The sequence below is a fragment of the Callorhinus ursinus genome, unplaced genomic scaffold (assembly GCF_003265705.2).
Source record: "Callorhinus ursinus isolate GAN/ISIS: 27379988/994484 unplaced genomic scaffold, GSC_fseal_2.0 scaffold6, whole genome shotgun sequence".
NCBI lineage: Eukaryota > Metazoa > Chordata > Mammalia > Carnivora > Otariidae > Callorhinus > Callorhinus ursinus.
The window spans coordinates 58,609,696-58,631,555 of record NW_027397068.1 but is presented as its reverse complement, the minus strand read 5'-3'; the positions used below and the strand labels follow the sequence as shown (position 1 = coordinate 58,631,555).

Genomic DNA, 21,860 nt, shown 5'->3' with positions numbered 1-21,860 from the left:
ATTGGAGGTATAGGCCAATTTTTGTAGGTGAGCTAATTTGAGCTCCAATTTAAATTAATAAATATGTTTCCTGTATTTGCCTTCAAGCAAATTGAATTTGAAAACCTAGTTGAAAATTATGAATTCTACTCAAATCTTCCCTAAGAATGAAGCAAAATAATGAAGTAAAAATAATATTGATTTTGATGTAAATTTAAAGAAACACTGATTAGAGAACTCGCTCTCCTCAACAAAAGATGTTTAATTGGCCAGATCTTTATTTGAAGTACTGCAGGTTCCATTTTGTTACATTAATCAAATGCAGACATGTCACTGTTTCCAAAAAATGCTTCAAATAGAGAATGAAATCAAAGTACATATTTATTTCCTAAAATCATGCTAACATTGAAAACTTTTAAAAAAATTACGCATTGTTGAAGTTCCTAAAATCACCAATTTTTGAAACCATGCCAAAGTATTTACATATATAAATATGTTAATAGTTCTAAATCCCAATTAATATTTTATTAGAGATCCAGCTTGGATAGATTTATATGATCCCAAACACTATACTAAGCAAAAACAAAAACTGGAAGTTTAGTTATTTGGTAGCTATGAGGGAGCTAAATGACAAAATACAGTTCAGCATTTAACCCAACTATATAAAAAAATATCTGTGATATGAGGGCAAGAACTATAGTAAGGATAATTAGAAATCAGACCTCTCATTACCAAAGCCAATAGTTTTTATCCTCCCATCAAATAATCCTTTTCCCAGAGTTCTTAAATAGGTACAAAATAGCCTGATTTGAATTTCAGTACCTTCTGATTTTCCTTTAATGACTAGAGAAATATTGAAGGCAAAGCCAACTAGATTATTAGACTGAATAATGTAGACATTGATATTTTAAATATGGATACCACTTTAATAAGATTCTATCTCATTTTCTTATGAGTGTCATATTCAAGCAACACAATTACTCTAAAAGATCAGGCTATTCAACTGAATATGATTCAAGACAACAGAAGATAAGACAGACGTTTTGCCTTCTGTTCATTTCAGTTTTGTAAGTGAAAGACCTGGTTAGATAAAATCTTCCTACCTTCCAAGCAAATAAAATAAATGGTCTTATCAAATTTTTATATATACATAGTAACAAACATTTATACAAGTTTGAAGGAGAAAAAGTAGAAGCAGTTTTAAGTAATCTCCATTCAGCCAATTTACTGGGTTAACTGATGCTCTCCATCTCCTTGGAAAAGCATACAGATGATTGGTTCCTAGGGCAAGCTACATGCTTTCAGTTAATAGACTTCTTTCTGTCTGGCACACCCTTTACTTCGATTTCTACTTGTTGCAACATATGTCTACCAAGCTGAGTTGAGTTTGTGACTATAGTGGGTTGAATAGTATTTCCCAAAAATTCATGTTCACCTGGAAGCCAAGAACGTGATCTTGGAAATGGTGTCTTTGCAAATGTAATTAAAGTTAAGTGTTGAGATAAGATCATACTATACGTAAGTGGGTCCTAAATGAGAGTATCCTTGTAAGAGAGAAAGAAAACAGACACACAGAGAAGGCCACGTGAAGACTGAGAGACTGGAGTTTGCTGCTATAAGACAAGGGACACTTGGGCCACCAGAAGCTGGGAGAGCCAAAAAAGGATTGAATGGTCTTCCCTAAGGAAGCAAGGTGGGAGCAAGAGGGAGCACGGTCCTGCTGACACCTTGATTTTGGACTTCCAAGTACCAGAATGGTGAGAGGATAAATTTCTGTTGTTTTAGGTCACTCAATTAGTTATAATTCATTACAGTGGCTCTAGGAAATTAAAAGTTATCAAACAAACTGATTATGCCAGTTGAACTTTTTATCATGATTATACAAACTGTCATAACATGAGTTTGAAGAGTTGTAGTGTCTGCAAAAAGCAAGCTGAACTTTGGAAAGACTAGATAAAAGTGTGTTGCTTTTTTTAGGGGAGCTTGGCTGGCTGTCAAAGGAGCATGTGACTCTTGATGTCGGGGTTGTGAGTTTGAGCCCCACATTGGGTAGAGATTACTTAAAAATAAAATCTTAAAAAAAAAGTGTGTGTGTTTTTTTTTTAATTTAAAGGTATTGGTAAATTAATTGTGGGCGAAACAGTTCTAAAAGACTGGAGGAAAATATAGCAAAAATCTACAAAAATTCTGTATCCCTGATTCACAACTATATAATGTAATGCAATCCATATGATTTATACAAGAAAGATAATTAGAGGACGCCTATAAGCAGACCTATACTAAAAAGAAAAGACCTGGGTCCTAAATTAAATAATTGACAAAGAATATTTATATTTTAAGTTAAAATATGTAAGAATAAGGTTTTTTTAAAGATTTTATTTGAGAGAGAGTGAGAGAGAGAGAGAGAGAGAGAGAGAGAGAATGCACATGCACATGAGCAGGGAGGGGGCAGAGGGAGAAGCAAACTCTCCACTGAACAGGGAGCCTGACATAGGGCTCGATCCCAGGACCCTGGGATCATGACCTGAGCCAAAGGCAGACGCTTAACCAACTGAGCCACCCAGGCGCCCCTAAGAATAAGTTTTTTGTGTGATACCCTGTTTCAAGTGACCTTTTGGATGAACCAAACAACTAAGGGTCCCAGGCAAGAGGGCTCTTACTGTACTAGTTGAAGACAAATCTGTAATGTCAATTAGCTTCAAATACATGTGGTTTTTACCTTGTCATCTCTTCAACTGCCACAACTCCACAGATGTAGAGGACTCCAGGTGAAAATTTTCAGCTGACCAGATTTTGATCCATTTATAAGGCCACACCTGTTCAGTCTCAAATATTCCTTGGATGAAATCCTGGGTTAATACTGCTGGAAGAGATGCATGCCCTATTACATACACATTCACTAATTTTCCAAAATGCAGTTTTTCCGTCACCCTATTAGAAAATAGTATCACTATATTCTGTCAAATTTTGAAGAGAAGCATTTGCTCTCCTCACCACTTTTACATCTGATTTTTCTTTTCTTTTTTTAAACACTGTAGACATAGACTCCCTAAGGGTTGACTTTGGGCCTTGCCTCGCCTTAGAAGAGACTTCACAATTCATTTTGTACCTTCTACTACTTAGCTATATGTTATGTTGGAGGAACATAAAGCGATATCACTGAAAATATTCTCTTATTACTGAAAATGTATCTAATATACTGATGATTCATTTATTTCTGCCCTAATTACCCTTATAAATACAGAATATAGATTTAACTAGAGACAATGAATTACTTCTTTTCAGAAGGAAATGCTATTTATTTTTTCTAAACAAAAAAGCTAAAAGAAAGCATCAATTATATTACCAGTTAAAATAAAACTTGAAAACTAGCATATTCTCCCAAAATAACAGCAAAAAATGCTATGGGACAAATAAAATTAACGGCTGTAAGGTATTAACTCAACAAAACCATATTTTACTAAAATATTTTATTGCAATAAGATATTTACTGTCTCAAAATCAATACAAAGTTATTAAAATTATTTACATAAAAATGAATGAAACTATGTAGCTAATAATAGCTGTTGAGTAAACTGCATCAGCACAATTTTAGCCTCTGAATCAATACCTAATTTCCAAGGATTGTTAACAATAGTAAAGAAAAAAATTACTGATGATGGTTGTTAAATTCACTGATTTCCATAAAAATAAAAGTCCTTCATCAGATTTATTTAAGATAAATAATTTATACCTTTGAAGAGTAACTGGAGAAAAGTCTGATTTCCTCATCTATTCTGCAGCCCAGTGAACTTTATTAGTTAAGTAGTACATTTTTTCTAAACTTCACACTTATTTCTCAGATTTTTTCTCAGTATTAATGCATATTATATTTCATATAATATTAAAAAAAGGATCTACACTAGTTTTATAGTCCGCTTGGAACTAGTATCCACGGTGTAACAAATATTTGCACTGTGTACACTCAGATATGCCCACAAAAACTAGTCTGTTGGTGACTTTAAAAAAATAATATTAAGATGCCAAATAAATCTATTTTATTATGAAATGAAGACTTTGATTAAGAATATATTTTTATTAGGCATTTTGGTAACAAATCATTACCCTATATATAGTTGATTTATTCAGCGTATTTTTACAAGTAAATGAATTCCATTGTAGTTTTTCTTGAAGGAAAAGAAATCACTTCTCCAGTTGTTGAGGAGTACTAAAAGCTTCGTACACATTAGCAGCAAAGTCTTTCACTTGCTCCATCATCAACAGATCCTAGCAAAGATGACAGTAAAACATTACAATTTGTAAGAAGAATAGATAATATGAATCCATATCTGTAATTTGAGCAATGAATTTAGCTCTAAGTTTTATGGCATTAAGGCCAAAAAGAAAATCATTTAATGAAAGGAATATTTTTTCTTATAGTAAATTCTAGGAGATATTTATTGTTTTGGTTCTTATGTGAAGGCTGGTGAGTATGGTAAGTATTCAAGTGTGACTTTGAGAAGAAGACCCCAAACAGTCTTCAGATAGACTTTTATGTGTGCCAAGGGCTAGATACGTTACCTGTTGAATAAATGATTACAGTACTAAAGATACAAATCTAAAGGTACTTTCGTTAGAAGCTGTCATAACATGGTTGTGAGGTATATTACTTTTTTAGAAGATCTAACATAGAATACATGTAGCATGTCATATATTATTGCATACACATACATAAACTGCACATAGACACTTTAGAACAAGGGTTAAGAGATTTATAAATGTAAAAATAAAAAATTTTTATTTTCATTAACCTTTAACTAAAATCTAGTATTTCTTTCAATTAGGAAATTGCCAACCAACTGTGATAGTACTAGCATGGCCTATGACTTTGTCTTCAATAGAAATCAGACATTTTCATGTATGATAGTTGTGGAAGTTGCATGAACTGCTGTTATAGCTTATTTAATGCGTGAACTAAAAAGCAATGCTGCTTCTTCATAACTTTGATTTTAAAAAGCATTTTGAAAACTGTATGCAATTGGTTTTCTTTAAAACCTATGTCTTTTGTAATATGCATTTATAGACATTATTCTGAGAAGGGGTCCACAGGCTTCACTGGATTGTGAAAAGATCCATGACACAGAAGCATTTGAGTGCCCCTGTGAGCATGAGAGAAACAGTAAGTGAAACTGTCCTTTGTGTTCTCTTTTAAGTATCAGAAAACCCCAAGTGAGCTATAGACAAGTCTTGATCTCAATAAATTAATGATTAAATTCTCTGAAGGCAATGTGGCATTTTAACTCATAGAAATTATGGTTAAAAGAACTGGTGGGAGTCTTGTCAATCAATAGTGTAGTATATCAGTTTAATCTACATTCAGTCATGCTCAAAAACTTTAACAATATAATTGGTGTTTTTATTAGATTGAAATCTTTCGTTTTTGTTATCAATTATTCAGATTTTAATTAATGTAGTACATGTATATTATGCTTGGTTGTATTTCCCACTTGTTGCCAAGATGAACAGCCTACTGATGAAGCCAGAGACTTTTATGAAAGTGGAGAAAGGTAAAGTTAAGGTTTAAATGCCAGAAGTTACAACCTTTTTTCTCTCACTGATATACATATGAAAATTAATACTAAATTAAAAATTTAAACCAAGTTTTTAATTAAAAAATTAAGCTTAAATTAAACTTTAAAATGAGATCAGTCTTACTCACTCTTCCTTCTGCAATATGTATGTCTAACTGTCACGGGTGAGAAAGATGACACAGAAGACAAAAGAGAACAGTAAGGGAAAATAAGCATGTAAAGGACACGTAAAGGACAAACTGATGATACTATACACAGAAAGAAGTAGTAGTCTGTAGTCTCAGTGCTTTTCACATTCCCAAGTAGAAAATACAAGGAAGACAATCTAACTTGTCTGAGACACATGGTACTGAGAAGATGCCATCCTGACACTTAGGCTTTAGAGTTTTCTTAGTGTCCATTACTGCAGTAGTTTCGAATTGAGGTGTATTGCAAACAAGTTTTTACCTTTTTTTTTTCTTTTAAGTTGTTCCACATCCAGTGTGGAGCCCAACATGGGGCTTGAACTCATGACCCTGAGATCAAGACCTGAACTGAGATCATGAGTTGGAGGCTTAACTGACTGAGCCACCCCGGTACCCCGCAAACAAGTTTTTACTTCTAATACAAATTTTAGTCTTCTAAACCAAGTTTTCTAATCCAAGTTTGCAAGTGACTCAGAAAAAAAAACTATGTGGATTCAAAGTTACTATTTCAATAGTAATCAGTCTTAATGCATTCCAAAATGCTTTTCTAAGAAAGGATGGAGTTATAGGTAGTACTGTCTTATGCAGCTTTTCAGAAGATTATTGGTGCACTATTAATAGTCATATTTATTAAATCTAAAATGCTTTACTTCTCCACAAAAATTTTTTAGTTTTCCTCAAAATTTGTGGAACTGGATCACTAATCTTACAGCTCAATCTTATTACCAATAGTTTAATGCAAAATATTAACACAGTAAGTTCAACTGACCACCAGAATGTATGTGGACTAAAAATGCAGGCTAATTGGTGTTGGACTGTAACCCAGAGAAAGGTATTCCCAACCTCATAAATTTGCCATGATACACTGCTGCTTTCATGGGGCATTCTACCATACTCTACATGTGATTTTAAATTTCTGGTTTCTTTGAACAAATACCACAGGAGAGAAATGTAATTTTATTTCAGATAAATATAACCACAACCAAAGATACAATGTTTTTAATAATACCCCCAAACTTCCTTCTTACCTGAACAAAATGACTAGGTGTTTCACTGCAAACTGAATGGATCTGTCCATTTACTATTGGAATTATCTTAGCTAATGGCAGGCTGACACTGGAAAGACTGAAAAATCATCATAGTAATAATTATTTTCTGAAATTACCTTATGGGAACTTAACATTTTAATTATAGTACAATACAGTCACTGAAGAACACTCACAGAAACGTACTAAGAAGAAAATAAAAATCACACATAATTCTACCCCCTAGAAATAACAACTGTAACTGACATCATGGTTAATTTTTTCCAGTAATTTTTATACATATCTTGCTATTTTGTGTGTCTTTTAAACACAAGACTATATAACCTCCTCAGCAATACTGTTTTGTATTTTTATTATTATGAACATTTTTGCATCTTATTAAAGTTCTTCTAAAGTTTTAATCTAGTTTTTAATGATTATAAAGATAATCCTCTAGCTGTGACAATTTAGATCTAGCTCCTTGGAGTTGGGCATTTAAGTTTTTGCCTAATTTTCCTTAAACAGTTCTTTGTATTAACACAGAATTACTGGGTCAAAGGGTATGATTTTTAATTTTATTACTTATTTATTTAAGAGAGAGAGAGCGAGAGAGAGAGCGAGCACAAATTGGGGGAGGATATAGAGTGAGAAAGAGTCCAGGCAGACTCCCACTGAGGGCAGAGCCTGAGGTGGGGCTTGGTCTCGGGACCCTGCGATCACAGCCTGAGCCCAAATCAGGAGTTGAACACTTAACTGACTGAGCCACCCAGGTGCCCCAAGGTTATGAATATTTTTAAGGTTTATAATGTATATTGACAGATGTCCTCTGCTTCCCCATCAGTGTGTGAGAAAACCTTCTCCATTATGCCTCTTTCCACAACAAGTATCAGCTTTTAGAAAAATCTTGGTATGTCTGATAGCTCAAATGGTTTCTTACAGCTTTAGTCTGTGTTTTTCTCAATTACTAGCAATGTTGAATGTTTCTCCTCCCTACTCCAGTGAACTACACCATCATCTATCTGGCTGTATAAGAGGAGACCTGGGCTTTTTACCTTGGCACTTCTCTATCCTGACTATATCGAATCCCCCCACAATCCTAAATATTTCCTAAGTGTGTCTACCTCTCCCCTTGCCAAAACTAATCCAGACTAAGCAGTTTCTCTTGTCTGGACTATAGCAGTGACCTTTTAACTTGTAAGTGCTCAACAATCATTTTTTTGGGGAATAAATGAATGTTTGTGTGATTATGGATGATATAATGACTGTTCAATGTGAAACAATTTGTAAACAATGATGAAATAATTTTTGTGTGTGGGTTATAGACTGAGGTTTATTACATTAAATGCAATACTTCATATACCTGAGGCTACACTAGAAATTTCCTTTTAAACACCATGAAAATGCTGAAGCTATTTTGTCTAAACAGTATGCTATGCTGAGATTTGAGGCAATGCATAAAAAGAAAAAGGAGTGGAGAGATTTATGTATTCCTGAGAAAATTATGCATTATTGTCCTTTATGGTGGCATTTTTCAAAATCTGTCAAGTTTTTTTTATTTGATGTCTCTCTTTGTACATTAATTTTTCTTCAACAGAAACTGAAGACACCGCTATCATACAATGTCTGTGAGGTTAGATACACCATGTCTATTTTACTCACTGTATTATCCCAGTACTTAGTAAAGGGCCTGGTGCACAGTATGTGCTCAATATATACTTGCTGAATCAATTAATACAAGTCTTCGTTCATCCACTGCTATATCCCACCCCAATTCTCCTTTTTCAATTCCTTTTCCACAGAGCAATCCAAGTGATCCTACAGAGTAAATCCCATCATGTAACTCTCCTGCCACTTCTCTCTAGTGGTTCTCCAGCACTCAAGCTGACAACCATAATCTCTACGTGCTCAGTTCTCCAACTTGATCTCACACTCCCCCTCTTCCTAGTTCCAGCTGTTCAGCTGTTACACCAGCTTCTTCCAGGTCCCCAAGTGTACCATGGTCCTCTTTTCAAAGTCTTTGCCCTGTGGCTTCTGCCCTAAATGTCAACTGCCCCACTCCAGTCCAAGGCCGTATTTAATAGATGCTCATCTTTTAGTTCTCAGTTCAAATTATTTCCTCAAGGAAGCTGCTTGACTTTCCATGTTTGTCAAATACTTTTATCATATGTTCAATGTTCTTTTCCTTTTAACACTTATCACAGTTTGTACAATTATGTTTATTGTCTATTTCTCTTCTATTGTAAGATCCATGAGGACAGAGACTTAGTACAGTGCCTGATACATAGTAGGTGTACAACAAATAGATGCTAGATGAATGGAAAAATTGGCACTTCTACTTCTCTTTTCTGAGTTATCTGTTTGTGTCTATGACCATTTCTTTCTTTGGGTGTTTCCTTCCTTAACTGATATGTCCATAATGCTATTAACCTCTTTGTATAATATATACAATTTGCAAACATTTCCCCCAACATATCATTGCATTTAATACCAATTATAAAGCTAATAAAGCTTGTTTGATCTGTAAGTTTTACATTTTACAGCCAAACCTATCACTGTCTTTTGTAAAGTTCTCTACTTTCTCCATCTTGAATTCTGACAAATATTCAGCTGTTCATTTGTTTTTATTGTTTAAACCTCCTTAATGTTTTTGGCTATGTGTGTGGTACATAAGTGTCTAACTTTATTATTATTTTACATTAGTCTTTGTAAAATGACTACTCTGTCTTATAATTTACTAAATAATACATCTCTTCCTCACCCCTAATGTACTAATTCCCTGTATATTTTAGAGCCTGTTTCTGGATTTTACATCCTATTCCATTGGTTTATCTATTATGAGTAACATATTATTCTAATAATTTCACCTTATATGTTTTATAAGGAGAGTTTATTTATTGCTTACTTTTTCAATAATTTCTTGAATATATTATGTGTATATGTTATATATATAGTATATATCAGGAATATACACATATATAACACATACACACACACATATATATAATTTGAGCTTGTATTAGTTAGCATCACTTTTCAGTTGATTCTCTTGAGGGTTCTAGATCATTTTGTCTCTTTGCCAAAACTGAAAATCTTTTTTCTTGACTTACTGTGATGGCTAGAACTTTCACTACATTTTAAATGAAAGGAATAACACAAGGCATAATGGAAATATTTCTAGTATTGAATCATGGAGTATGAAGTTGATTACCGATACAGAAGAGAAAAAACTTAAGACAGGAAATACCGACTGAATACCTAGTGTATGTAATGAAATATGAAAGGGCATTAGATAGTCTCTGACCTTGAGAGGAGGCTTAAAATGTAACTGAAGAATATGATTCCAGTTCTAGGTGAAAAACGTAGGTTGTATGGGAAAGTAAAGTATGGAGTACTGTAGGAGTTCAAAAAGGAAGACCATCAATGGCTGATGTGGTTACAACACAACTTTTGTAATTCTTTAGGGTATAAGGTCAAGTATTGGTGTTAAAACAACTATTACAATTCTTTATCACTACTCAGGAAATAACTAACACCTTACTAGGTAGAAATTATAGTCAACTTTTATTAATTGGAGCACCTTGATTTAGGGAGTATATAGGGGCTGAAATTTATTTTTGTATAACTTAAAGAAATCCTAAAAAAATTTTAGGGGGATATTTAAATTGTTTAAGAAAATAAATGTTATTGCTCTAAGTATTCCATATCCTCAATTTTAATTGGAAATTATTCTTTTTATACAATAAAGAAGGGTTCCAGAGAATTGAGTAATTTCTTGCCGTATGTATTTAAGAATTAAATTGGATACTGCACATATATACTGCATATCACTTACTGTTTCTCTTCATTTTAATGGACTAGTTTATAGCCAGTAAACATTGGTTTAGTACTTATTATTATCTGAGTTTAATAAAAAACTACAAAACAGGTTCTTAAAAGAGTATAAATTCTACTAGGAGACCCAAAATATTCATGTTGAGCTAAGGATATAATAAAACCGTATGATATATTTTAGCAGTATTAATTTATGACTTAGAAATAATTGTGATTAAAATTACTAACAATTGCACTAACTAAATACTCCCAATCCTGCAATAAGAGCTAAAAATGAATAGTTGTGAAGTAAGAGATAATTCATCAAATGGGAATTTATAACAAGAATGCCTGGTTATTTTAATGACCAAACTACTGAATTATATGGGTCAATTATGGCTTATAGTAATTAAATACATTTTCAGTTTTATATTCTAAAGAATTAAAAAAAACCCCAAGAACTGGAATTTGGCTTACAGAAAGGTAGTTTCACAACTTATTTCCATATAGTGGCAAAATTTGGGGAAGAAATGAAAGTTTTAATATTGAATCCAGAAAGAGCTTTTATGGAGTCATTGCCTTAAGGGAGTTGAATTTGTTGACAAATGATCAATCAAATTTATCCTCTAAGATTTTTTTTTATTACCTGGAACAAAATATAAACACATCCAAAGCACTCTTTTATTAGAGTATTCATTAGACACATAACATTTTTTGTCATCTTACCTACTCATGGAGTTGCTATGTTGGTCCTGTTCAGTAGGTCGAAAGAACTCAGCCATATTGTCTAGCAGTCTGCTAAACCCTCGGTTTAAACATGTATTCAAAACTGTACTAAAATCTGGACTATACAAAATAAGAAGGATAAATTGCTTTTTAGATTTTCAATGGAAAAGGAAATAAATTCAGTTACTATGTTATCTTTGACAGGCACCAACATTTCTAGTCACAACCTATTTTTTATAGCCTAAAACACTGAAAGAATATATCAAGGAGTTAATCTTTAACAATTAAGCATAAAAAAGAGCTTATTATTTCGCACAACGCAATGAGAATTTTCATCCATTTTGTGAGATTTTCTTATATCATCCAGCACTTTGTACAATGTGTTTTCAAAAATATCAATAACAGTATTACTTCTCTTCAGGAAACTTTTTTTTTAAAGATTTATTTATTTGACAGAGAGAGAGCACACGAGCAGGGGGAGGGGCAGGCAGAGGGAGAGGGAGAGGCAGGCTCCCCGCTGAGCAGAGAGCCCAAGGCGGGGCTTGATCCCAGGACCCCGAGATCAGGACCCAACCTGAGCCAAAGGCAGACGCTTAGCTGACTGAGCCACCCAGGTGCCCCTCTTTAGGAAACTCTTGAAGAGGTATCATCTTATAGTCACAGATATTGGTTTGCTTTACATACTCTGTCATGACATCCCAGTGAGATAGAAACTTTTATTATCACGTGCAGATGAGAAACTGGATACTTAGAAATGAAGAAATTTGTCCAAAGGTATGTAATTAGTAAATGGGAGAGCTAGAATTTGAACCCAGGCCTTTTTGATCTTAAAGTCCAAGCTCTTTTTGTTACACCATGTAAGTACCTCACAAAACCTTTTTTTTTTTTTAAAGTAGGTTCCATGCCCAGTGTGGAGCCCAACATGGGGCCTGAACTTAAAACCCTAAGATCCTCTATCCAAAAAGGATAGCGAAGAGTTGAGATCAATAGTTGGATGCTTAACTTACTGAGCCACCCAGAGCCCCAAAACCTCTTTGATATAAAGAATAATATATATGTACTATAAAGATAGAAAATACCTAGTTGAAGAGATTAGTTTGATCTCTGACATCTAGAAATCTCAAGCTCATGGGAGTGTTGGCCTAGGGGCTATAAATTTGGGAATTATTAGCATACAGACAGTGGTTGAATGGGGGAATATGAAATTGTTCGGGACAGCTGAGGATGAAATAAGAACAAATACCTTAGAAAACTGATGTTTATAGAAAGATGGACATAGAGGAAGCTAAGAAGAAATAATCTGACAATGTGGAGAGAAATTAGATTACACTGTCATGGAAGCCACTTGAGAAAAGAATTTTAAGAAAGACTTGATCAACAGTGTTAATTATCAGAGAAAGGCCAAGTAAGATGAACATTACAGGTTGAATGGATTTGGCAAGAGATCACTGATGACCTTTTCTAGCATTTTGTGGAGTGATTTGGTGGAAATCCGAGTAAGAAAAAATGTGCAGATGGCTATTGCAGAAAGTCAAGAGACTAGAACTTGATGAATTCAGACAGTAGATTCAATAGCTGAGTTAACCTTCAAATTTGCTGATTTTTGTCACAATCATGAAAATATCTTACAAGCAGAGGATATAATTTCCTCAGAAAATACAACTAGAGAAAATGGTCCTAAATTATCTTTAGAATAAAAGAAATTTTGGTATTTTAACCACATAAGATAAAGTGTTGTAAGACTGGTATTACTACTCAGATGCTACAATGATAAAACTACCTCAAAGAATTTAAGTGGCTCAACCAATGCTGAACAGCTAATAAACAGGAAAGCCCAACTTGAATCTAGGTCTTCCTGTCTTCTAATGCATAGTCTGGTGCTTTCTCTATTTTTAACACCCTGGTTGTCTTCTGGGTGACTTAAAACAGTAATACTTAATTTAGGGAAGATGTGAAATTTTTATCACTCAAAGTTTTAGGGACATTATAGTCTATCCTGAGAGAACTGGGGGGGGGGTAGATCTCAAAACTGAGTATGTGTGTGTGTGGGGGGGAGTGTACACACATCACATATGTGTGCATGTGGTATACATGAGGATTAGCTGGAGCTGGCTACCTCTGGCTTGAAAGTGCATTTCTCCCCATCTCAAGTCAGTATCAAGTGATTTCAAGTTGGTAGTCAGAACTGCTGCAGCTACAATTTCAGTTTCTGGTTTGTTTGTTTTACAGAGCTAGTTGTTAAATATTTACTAATACACTGGGTATACCAGAATCACCCGAGAGCTTTTCTCAAAATATAAATGCTAACTATCTTTTAGTCCCTCAACTAGCATTTCAGAATCTCTAGGCTAAGGAAGTAGGTTGAGGAAAGCATGGGCATCTTGAAAAAAATCTGTTTCTCTCATCACCTTAATAAAAGAAACACTAGTTTTGGGGCACCTGGGTGGCTCAGTTGGTTAAGCAACTGCCTTCAGCTCAGGTCATGATCCTGGAGTCCCAGGATTGAGCCCCACAACGGGCTCCCTGCTCAGCAGGGAGTCTGCTTCTCTTTCTGACCCTCCCCCTCTCATGTTCTCTCTCTCATTCTCTTTCTCTCTCAAATAAGTAAATAAAATCTTAAAAAAAAAAAGAAACACTAGTTTAGGTAGGAAATCCTACCTAAAGACAGGGAACAGATTCAAAATGTTATTTTAACAAGATACTATGTTGCATATGTTATTTAAGAAAAGCTAAAAAAGAGTCATAAGTACATTCAAAATAGAAACACGTTTTCTGTTACATGCAGTATACATACCTTTCCAACATGTCTCTAGTTTCATTGAGTAGTTTAATAGTTGTAACATCTCTAGGAGAAAGCCCGCAGGCCTGTGAAATTAAAATGCTATACTTTAGGGTTTCAAATATTAGCACAAAGTTATGATGAAACTAATCACATTAAAAAACCCCAAGAGTTGGGGAAATCTACAAGTCTATGTTTTATCAACAATCAAGAAATGAGTTTTTTAAACTCAAGAAAACTGTAAAAGTTCATATGTACAGATAAGTACTATTTAAAACATGAGTCAGAATCTTAGTTATTGTAAATAATGTTGCAATAAACATAGGAGTGCATGTATAAGATTAGTGTTTTTGTTTTCCTTGAGTAAATACCCAACAGTAGAATTATTGGCTCTTACAATATTTCTATATAGACACACAATGGAATATTACACAGCCATAAAAAGGATGAGATTGTACCATTTAAGACAATATAGATGGACATAGAGAGTTTTATGCTAAGTGAAATAAGAAAAAAAATACCATACGACTTCACTCATATGTGGAACACAAAGAAATGAATAAAACAAAAGCAGAATGAGACCTATAAATATAGAGAACAAACTGATGGTTGCAGAGGGAGGGTGGGGAGGGGTTGGGTAAAACAGGTGAAGGGGAGTGGGAGATAAAGGCTTCCAGTTATGGAATAAGTAAGTCATGAGAATAAAAAAACACAGCAAAAGGAATATAGTCAATGATATTATAATAGGGATGTATGGGGACATATGGTAGTTATACTTGTGGTGAACACAGCATAATGTATAAGTCTGCGGAATCACTATTTTGTATATATGAAACTAATGTAACATTGTGTGTCAACTATACTAAAAAAATGAGTCAAAGTAAAATTCTACTTTGTAAGAGCCTTGTTTATTTGGCCCCTCTTGAATTTTTTTCTAGAATATATTTACAGAGAAAAAGATAGTCCTTTGAGGTTCCAGAGGCCTGGGATTTTTTTTTCTTTAATTGGTAGGACATTTTATCAAAATTTATATGTCTTTTTTCATCAAGTCTAGTCTAGACTGGGGCTCTGTGTGTCCTTTCAATCTAAAGTTTCAGGGTTTAATTCAGTTCAGGTAAGATTGGGTCTGTCATTCCTTTCCTCACTTGTTCTTTGAATAATTTTCTTTTTTAGTTCCACTGTTGAATTTTAAAATTTGGAAAGTTTTTTTAATACTCTTATTGCATCTCCTTGAGATTAGAATTTGTAAGTAAGTTTTCTCCTGTTTCTTTCATTAATTCCATTCCATCTATTCTGCTTGTTCAGTTTAGCCTCCATCCTGCAGGTCATGGGGTTCCCTTAAATGGCTGCAACCTTTTTTTGGCCTACTCATGAAGGCAGGGTCTCTGGACACCCAAACAGGTCTATCTTTGGGGATAGAAATACAGCAGGCAATGAAAACCATGGTAGTCTTTGTTCTAATGGGGCCTCTAGCATAAGGTATGGCTTAGGAGCCTCTGGTTTAAGGCTACCCCAGCTGTCAAGTGAGATATTCTTTTCTTAACTGTAAAGAATGGGTATAACCTGCTTATATATGAAAAAAACCAATATTTTAAAATGAGGTATATAACCTATAATCTTTGACATTTTTCTTTTTTTTTTTTTGAAGTTTATTTAAGTTATTTCTACACCTAACGTGGGGCTCAAACTCATGACCTGAGATCAAGAGCTGCATGTTCCACTGAGTAAGCCAGCCAGGTGCTCCATTTTTCTTATTCTTAATCAATGAATAATTTAAATCACAACTGCCCAGGACACACCAATATGGAGCAACACCATAGTTGATAACTGTTAGATTAGGCTTTCTTTGTTTCTCAACTGGATGACTAAAATTTCCTTTAGTCCACTTTGATACTGCCCTCATTGGTTTATTTTAAAAAGCAGAATGTGTAATTGTGGTACTGGCCTGGTTAAATTTATCTTTTTCTATACACTGAAGTTCAGCTCCTTATCTTGGCATATAAAACTCTTCACGATCTTGCCCCAGCTATCAGCTCTATCTTCTGCTACTTGATCTCATATAAATACGGTTTAGTCACATAAACTGAATTTGTCTCCTCACTTCCCCCAAATATAATGAATATGTCTTATTCATTTTTTGTATGAATCATACATCACAATGTCTTTCACATAACTAATACTCAATAAAAATTAGCTCAATATCTAAAATTATGTTTCTAATTAGAAATCAGTCCTAATTGCTGTTTGTTTTCTAAATGAATGAAGTTTTATTTAAGTTATTGGAATACAGGCCTTTTAATCACTTACCTTTCAAGAGCCTCAGAAATCTAAATTTCAAGAGATAGTAAAAGAATTTTAAAAATATAGAGTAACTGGTTTGGTTAAATGGTTATGAATTAATCACCTGAACTGCTAATGGAGTTTCTTCATCTGGCATCATATAATGGCATAATAAAGATTTGGATCCATCTTTATTAATCCAAGAAGAAGATTTATGCTGCTCAACTAGATTTCTGATTTCTTTTAGTTTTTGCTCCAAGTCCAAAAGGGACAAAGAATGTTTAAGAGAAATGCTAGAAACAAAGAAAAGGGAATCAGGATAAATTGAAACTATACAACACATCCTAATCACACTCTTAACAGATTACTCTCTGAGAGCTAGTCAAACCTGAAACTGCTGACTGAACTCACTAGTGTGGATTCAGAAATCAGCCATCAGTTAAGTGTCATTATTACAGAGTCACATCAAGTCTTGCTGCAGATTTCACAAGAAAATTCACACTGTAATTATAGATACTACGAGTATAAATGGAAGATAAAAGGCTCAGAGGCAGATTTTAAAGTAGGTGTTTTATGTTATGACCCAAATATTTCTGGTTTGTTTGGAAGTCAATCAATAAACAATGAAACATTAAATCTTTTCCCTTAGTATCAAAAGTTGGCACTAATGTAGAAAATGGATTCACGATGCAGTATCTCAGGACTGTGTCTGTATAAGGTTACAAAGAATTTCACAAACCACCATTTGTCAGATCACCAGCTTCACGAGAACAATTCTAATTTTTCTTTTATTCACCAGAATCAGGAAGTCAGAGAAGCCAATGCAAAACGCCTTACCTTCCTAAAATCTTCTGCACAGCTTGTTTAATGACTGTGATCAATTCTGTCAGGCCTATTAAAGGAAAAACAAACATAAAAGCCTTGTTCACTTTTTGAACTCCTCAATAATAAAAAATGAACAAATTAAAATTAGTTTCCAGGTCACAAATAAGAATCTTACCATCTCCAAGGAGGTGCTGAATACTTGATAAATATTGCTGTTGGACATCTGGAGGAGCAAGAACTGTCTGTACAAAATAGAAATAAGGTTAAATTATCTAATATTATTAGTATATAAATAATATTTTCAGTATAACTTGAGCTGAGATTTTTCAGGACCTGAAATGATAGGAAAAAATTGTATTCTTTAACATAACAAAAAGTCTACTTTCAAAATATAAAAAATAATGCTAGAAGTTTACAATCACATGAAATACAAAGATATTTATTTTACAGAAATTATCAGGATAAGTAATATTCAGTTAAATTCAGTTAAATCTTGAAAAAAACGGCAATATCTATGTAAGTCTATGAAACTTACCGTGCCATTTTTGCCAACTGCTGCATTATCCAGGTAAATATATCCACCAATTATGTTTAACTGGACTCGCAAAAGAACCACCAGCATACAAGTACTGTATACTGCTACAATACTTCTTGTGAAACCTTCAGAGAGAAAAGAAAACCATTTGGTACTATTATTAAAACAAATATGTAAAATCACAAACTATCCCTATGGTTACTTTTTTTTACAAGATGACTTTAAAAAATACATTTTTAACTGTTTCAAGTACAAAAATATATCAATTCAAAATACTCATAGTCTCTCTCCTTACAACTTGTTTAATGTAAATTAGGTATGATCTCTTAATTGAAACAATAACCAATAAAAGCAATAACTAATATATTGAGTAAAGGGTTATATATTATTAGCTTAGAAAGGAGAACACAAAAGGACTGGGAAACACTGAGATTTACAGCCTCAGAACTCTCAGCTGTCCAGGGAGCTAGCTGAGAGTTAAGAGTGGAGGGCTGAGCATGGAAGAACTCCAGCTTATAATGGCAGGTAAAGGAGGCTGAGCCCATTTAAGGGCTGGAGAAAGTACAGATGGGGGATACCCAGAGACTAGGCCTCACAGCAGCCTGGGACAGAATGTTCAAAACAGAGGAGAAAGCAAAGGTGTTTAATGTTGCCAAGAGGTCTAGAAGGAGGAAAATGTCTGGTGGATTTAGTAACACAAAAGTTACTGCTGGTGCTTGTGAGATATGTTTGGGTGGAGACACAGAAGTAGAAGCCAGACTATAGGGTGTCAAGGAATGAGCTGGAGAGAAGAAAAGGGAATGTAGAAGTCTTTGGTATTATATAAGGGGTGGCTGAAATACATGGTACTATAAAGGTTTAATTTATTTTTAAATAGGCAAAGCTTAAGCATGATTTATTTGATAAGGATCACATGAATGGATGGGAAAATGTAGGAATATTTGGTAGTGTAAAGTTCTGAGACCATTGTGTATCCTCTGTATACACTGTATACTCTGCCCCTCCCTGTCTCCTCATGCACTCTTTCTCTCTCTCTCCAAAAAAAGCATAATATTGCAGGTATCAGTACCTAATGTAGGCATATGTGGTCTAGGACAGGTTTACATATTGTAACAATAACAACAGTAATACTACCATCACCACTAATATTTCCTGAATACTTTCTAGGACCAGATATTGATCAACTTCCTTTATGAGAATTATTTAATGTGGACAACAACTTTATGAGGTAAAAAAGAGTCATCCATACAATGGAGTATAAAAATTTCCCTTTATAAATACATATATATTTTTAAAGATTTTACTATTTATTTAACAGAGAGACACACAGCAAGAGAGGGAACACAAGCAGGGGGAGTGGGAGAGGGAGAAGCAGGCTTCCCACTGAGCAAGGAGCCCGATGCGGAGCTCGATCCCAGGACCCTGGGATCATGACCTGAGCCAAAGGCAGACGCCTAATGACTGAGCCACCCAGGCGCCCCTACCCTTTATAAATATTTTAAAGATACGCTGTCATACAAAGTAGGGACTTACTTATTATCTTCAGATCCTCCCATATTTCCAACTTGTTTGAAGGCCTAAAGAAGAAAACATGAGAATAGTAATCAGGTAATCTAACAGAAAACTTAGAACTTTATATCTTTATAATTAATTATATTACAGGATAACTATAGGAACCATAGGAAACAAAGCCCACAAAATATAGTAAATATAGTAAAAAACCCTGTAATCTCAGTAACCAATGATAACAACCATTTTCACGGGGCGCCTGAGTGGCTCAAAGCGTCTGCCTTCAGCCCAGGTCATGATCTCAGGGCCCTAGGATTGAGCCCAGCATTGGGCTCCTGCTCAGCGGGGAGCCTGATTCTCCCTCTCCCTCTGCCTCTTCCCCCTGCTCATGCGCTCTCTCTGCCTCTCTCTCTCAAATAAATAAAATATTAAAAAAAAAACACAATCATTTTCACTGGTGTATTGGTATATATCCTTCTGATTTTTATCCTCCTTCGGAGCATATGCATATATATTTATATTATAAAATCATACAGGAAAATCAAGACAAATGTTTATTTCTTTCCCTCATTTACCATTTCACAAATAATGAAGCATGTCAGTAATCCTTCAAAGAAAGGTAAATAATAAGGTATTTTTTGTTTTAAAGTATTGTTACAAACATAAGAATTTAAATATATATAAATATATATTTGATGTTTGACGTTTCAGCTCACTGTAGTTATTCTTATTGGTGTTCAAATTCGCCCATCTTTGACCATTGGGGGTACTATTCAGATTGGCTCCTGAATCCTTTTGACATTACCCTGTCAGTCTTTGATAGCTTCTTTGCTTACTGACAAGAAAAGTTGTTCTGGGTTCATCTTTTTTTTTTTTTTTTTTGGTTAAGATTTGTTTATTTATTTTAGAGAAAGAGAGAGTGCACAAGGGGGGAGGGGAAAGGGACAGGAGGAGAGGGAGAGGAAGGGTCCCAAGCAGACACCCCACGGAGCATGGAGCCCTTTGTGGAGCTAGATCTCAGGACCCTGGGATCATGACCTGAGTCCAAATCAAGAGCTGGACAATTAACCAACTGAGCCACCCAGCACCCCGTGGGTTCATCTTGTTCAATTCTTGCTACAGACTTAAAATCACCCTTTCTCCATGAGTCCTGCTTCCAGGGCGCCTGGGTGGCATCTGCCTTCGGCCCAGGTCATGATCCCAGGGTCCTGGGATGGAGTCCTGCATCGGGCTCCTTACTCAGTGGGGAGCCTGCTTCTCCTTTGGCCTGCCTCTCCCCCTGCTTGTGCTCCTGCTGACAAATAAATAAATAAAATCTTTAAAAAAAAAAAAAAAGAGTCCTGCTTCCATGTAGCAGAAAATGGTAGTCTGTAACTACAATCTCCGATTAAGGATATTAATTGCTACTAGATAGGTCACTGTTTCTAAGCCCTTTTGGTAGACTAAGCTAGTAACTGTGTGTGTTAAAACTACAGGGTTTTTAACTTCATCTCCTTGATCTTACATCTATCTATATTTCTTTTTGCCCACAGTAGCAATCAGTGAAACCAATGTAATTACTAATTTGCTTCATCCTTCCCTCTATGAACAAGAGTCTCAGAATAGCAATAGCAATACTGAAGAATTTTAGGGATTTTGCACCTGGCATAGTTTCTACTTTATGGTTATAACAGCAACTACACATTTAGGTTAATCTGATTTATTTTACCATCTCTTTTTAGACGTCGCTTTGTAAACACTATATATAGTTTTATAAATACATAAAATATTTACATGGTTCCAAAGTCAAATTTACACAGCACAGTATATTCAAAGAAGTCTGTTCATAGTCCCCTTTATTCTCTCCCTTCTTCATGGGTGACTACTAAAAATTTTTACTTTAACTTACCACTGTTTTGCCTTTTATATAAGCAAATATGTATATATATTCATATCTGCCCTCTTAGATAAATGATAGCATACTATACACATTTTTCTTTAGCTTTAAAGTATATATGTAACAATATATCCTGGAGATCATTCTACAGAAATATAATCATCTTTTTTTTACCATGGCATAGTGCTCAACTGTGTGGATATATCACATAGATGGAGTTCAGTGCTTTTCAAACCATTTACATGGAAGGACCAATTTTATTTCTTATTTCCAATATGTCACAGACTGATACTTTAGTAAAATACAATAAAAATGAATTAGAAGGAAAATGAAATAAAAAGCCACAAAGATATACAAACTACAAACCCATATTCTTTATTATTATATTTAGACATAAATTTACATTTCAATAAAAAGCTGAATTACCATTACAGTTGTGGGATATTACTAACTTCTTATCTTTCTTTGCCACTGAACTGACTCTAGAGTTTCAGTTACCCCCTTCCACGTTCAAGACGTATGGTGTAAATCCTGCAAGGTACTTAAATCCTGAAGGCCTTATTTAAACATGCTTTGTAAGGGCTCAAGCCCCTCTTTATGCAAATATTTTTCAAATGGACATTTTTACCCCAAACTTACAAACAATAATTTTATATCAAAAGAAAGGCAAGAAAAAAAATAACATTCAGATACTTAAAAAAGGAAACAGTGAATAAGGAATAATAAACTCATGAATTTAAGAAATTTTGTGTACTAAGAAA

At 34.3% G+C, this 21,860-nt stretch overlaps 2 protein-coding genes across 5 annotated transcripts in view; one reads left to right on the top strand and one right to left on the bottom strand.

Moving 5' to 3' along the window:
- The window catches only part of PEX3 (peroxisomal biogenesis factor 3), a 47,598-nt gene that overhangs the window by 9,919 nt on the left and 15,819 nt on the right, over positions 1-21,860 (bottom strand). The window contains exons 4-13 of one of the 4 annotated variants that reach the window (XR_012378602.1): positions 19,248-19,291; positions 17,715-17,839; positions 17,355-17,421; positions 17,192-17,246; positions 16,479-16,647; positions 14,090-14,160; positions 11,296-11,415; positions 6,763-6,859; positions 4,084-4,245; positions 2,699-2,839 (exon numbers count right to left, since the gene is read on the bottom strand). Coding sequence is in view for 1 of the 4 variants with exons in the window: in XM_025866268.2 (XP_025722053.1) it covers positions 4,162-4,245; positions 6,763-6,859; positions 11,296-11,415; positions 14,090-14,160; positions 16,479-16,647; positions 17,192-17,246; positions 17,355-17,421; positions 17,715-17,839; positions 19,248-19,291 (832 nt within the window). In the remaining 3 variants the exon portion in view is untranslated. Of the gene's footprint in view, positions 1-371; positions 2,843-3,434; positions 4,246-6,762; positions 6,860-11,295; positions 11,416-14,089; positions 14,161-16,478; positions 16,648-17,191; positions 17,247-17,354; positions 17,422-17,714; positions 17,840-19,247; positions 19,292-21,860 lie in introns of those variants that run through there. The other 3 variants (XR_003206802.2, XR_003206801.2, XM_025866268.2) reach the window with 3 other exon arrangements.
- ADAT2 (adenosine deaminase tRNA specific 2) overlaps positions 4,777-21,860 on the top strand; it is a 57,187-nt gene continuing 40,103 nt past the window's right edge. Inside the window, exons 1-2 of the mRNA XM_073894035.1 lie at positions 4,777-5,137; positions 6,016-6,124. The gene's annotated coding sequence lies outside the window, so the exon portion shown is untranslated. The remainder of the gene's footprint in view (positions 5,138-6,015; positions 6,125-21,860) is intronic.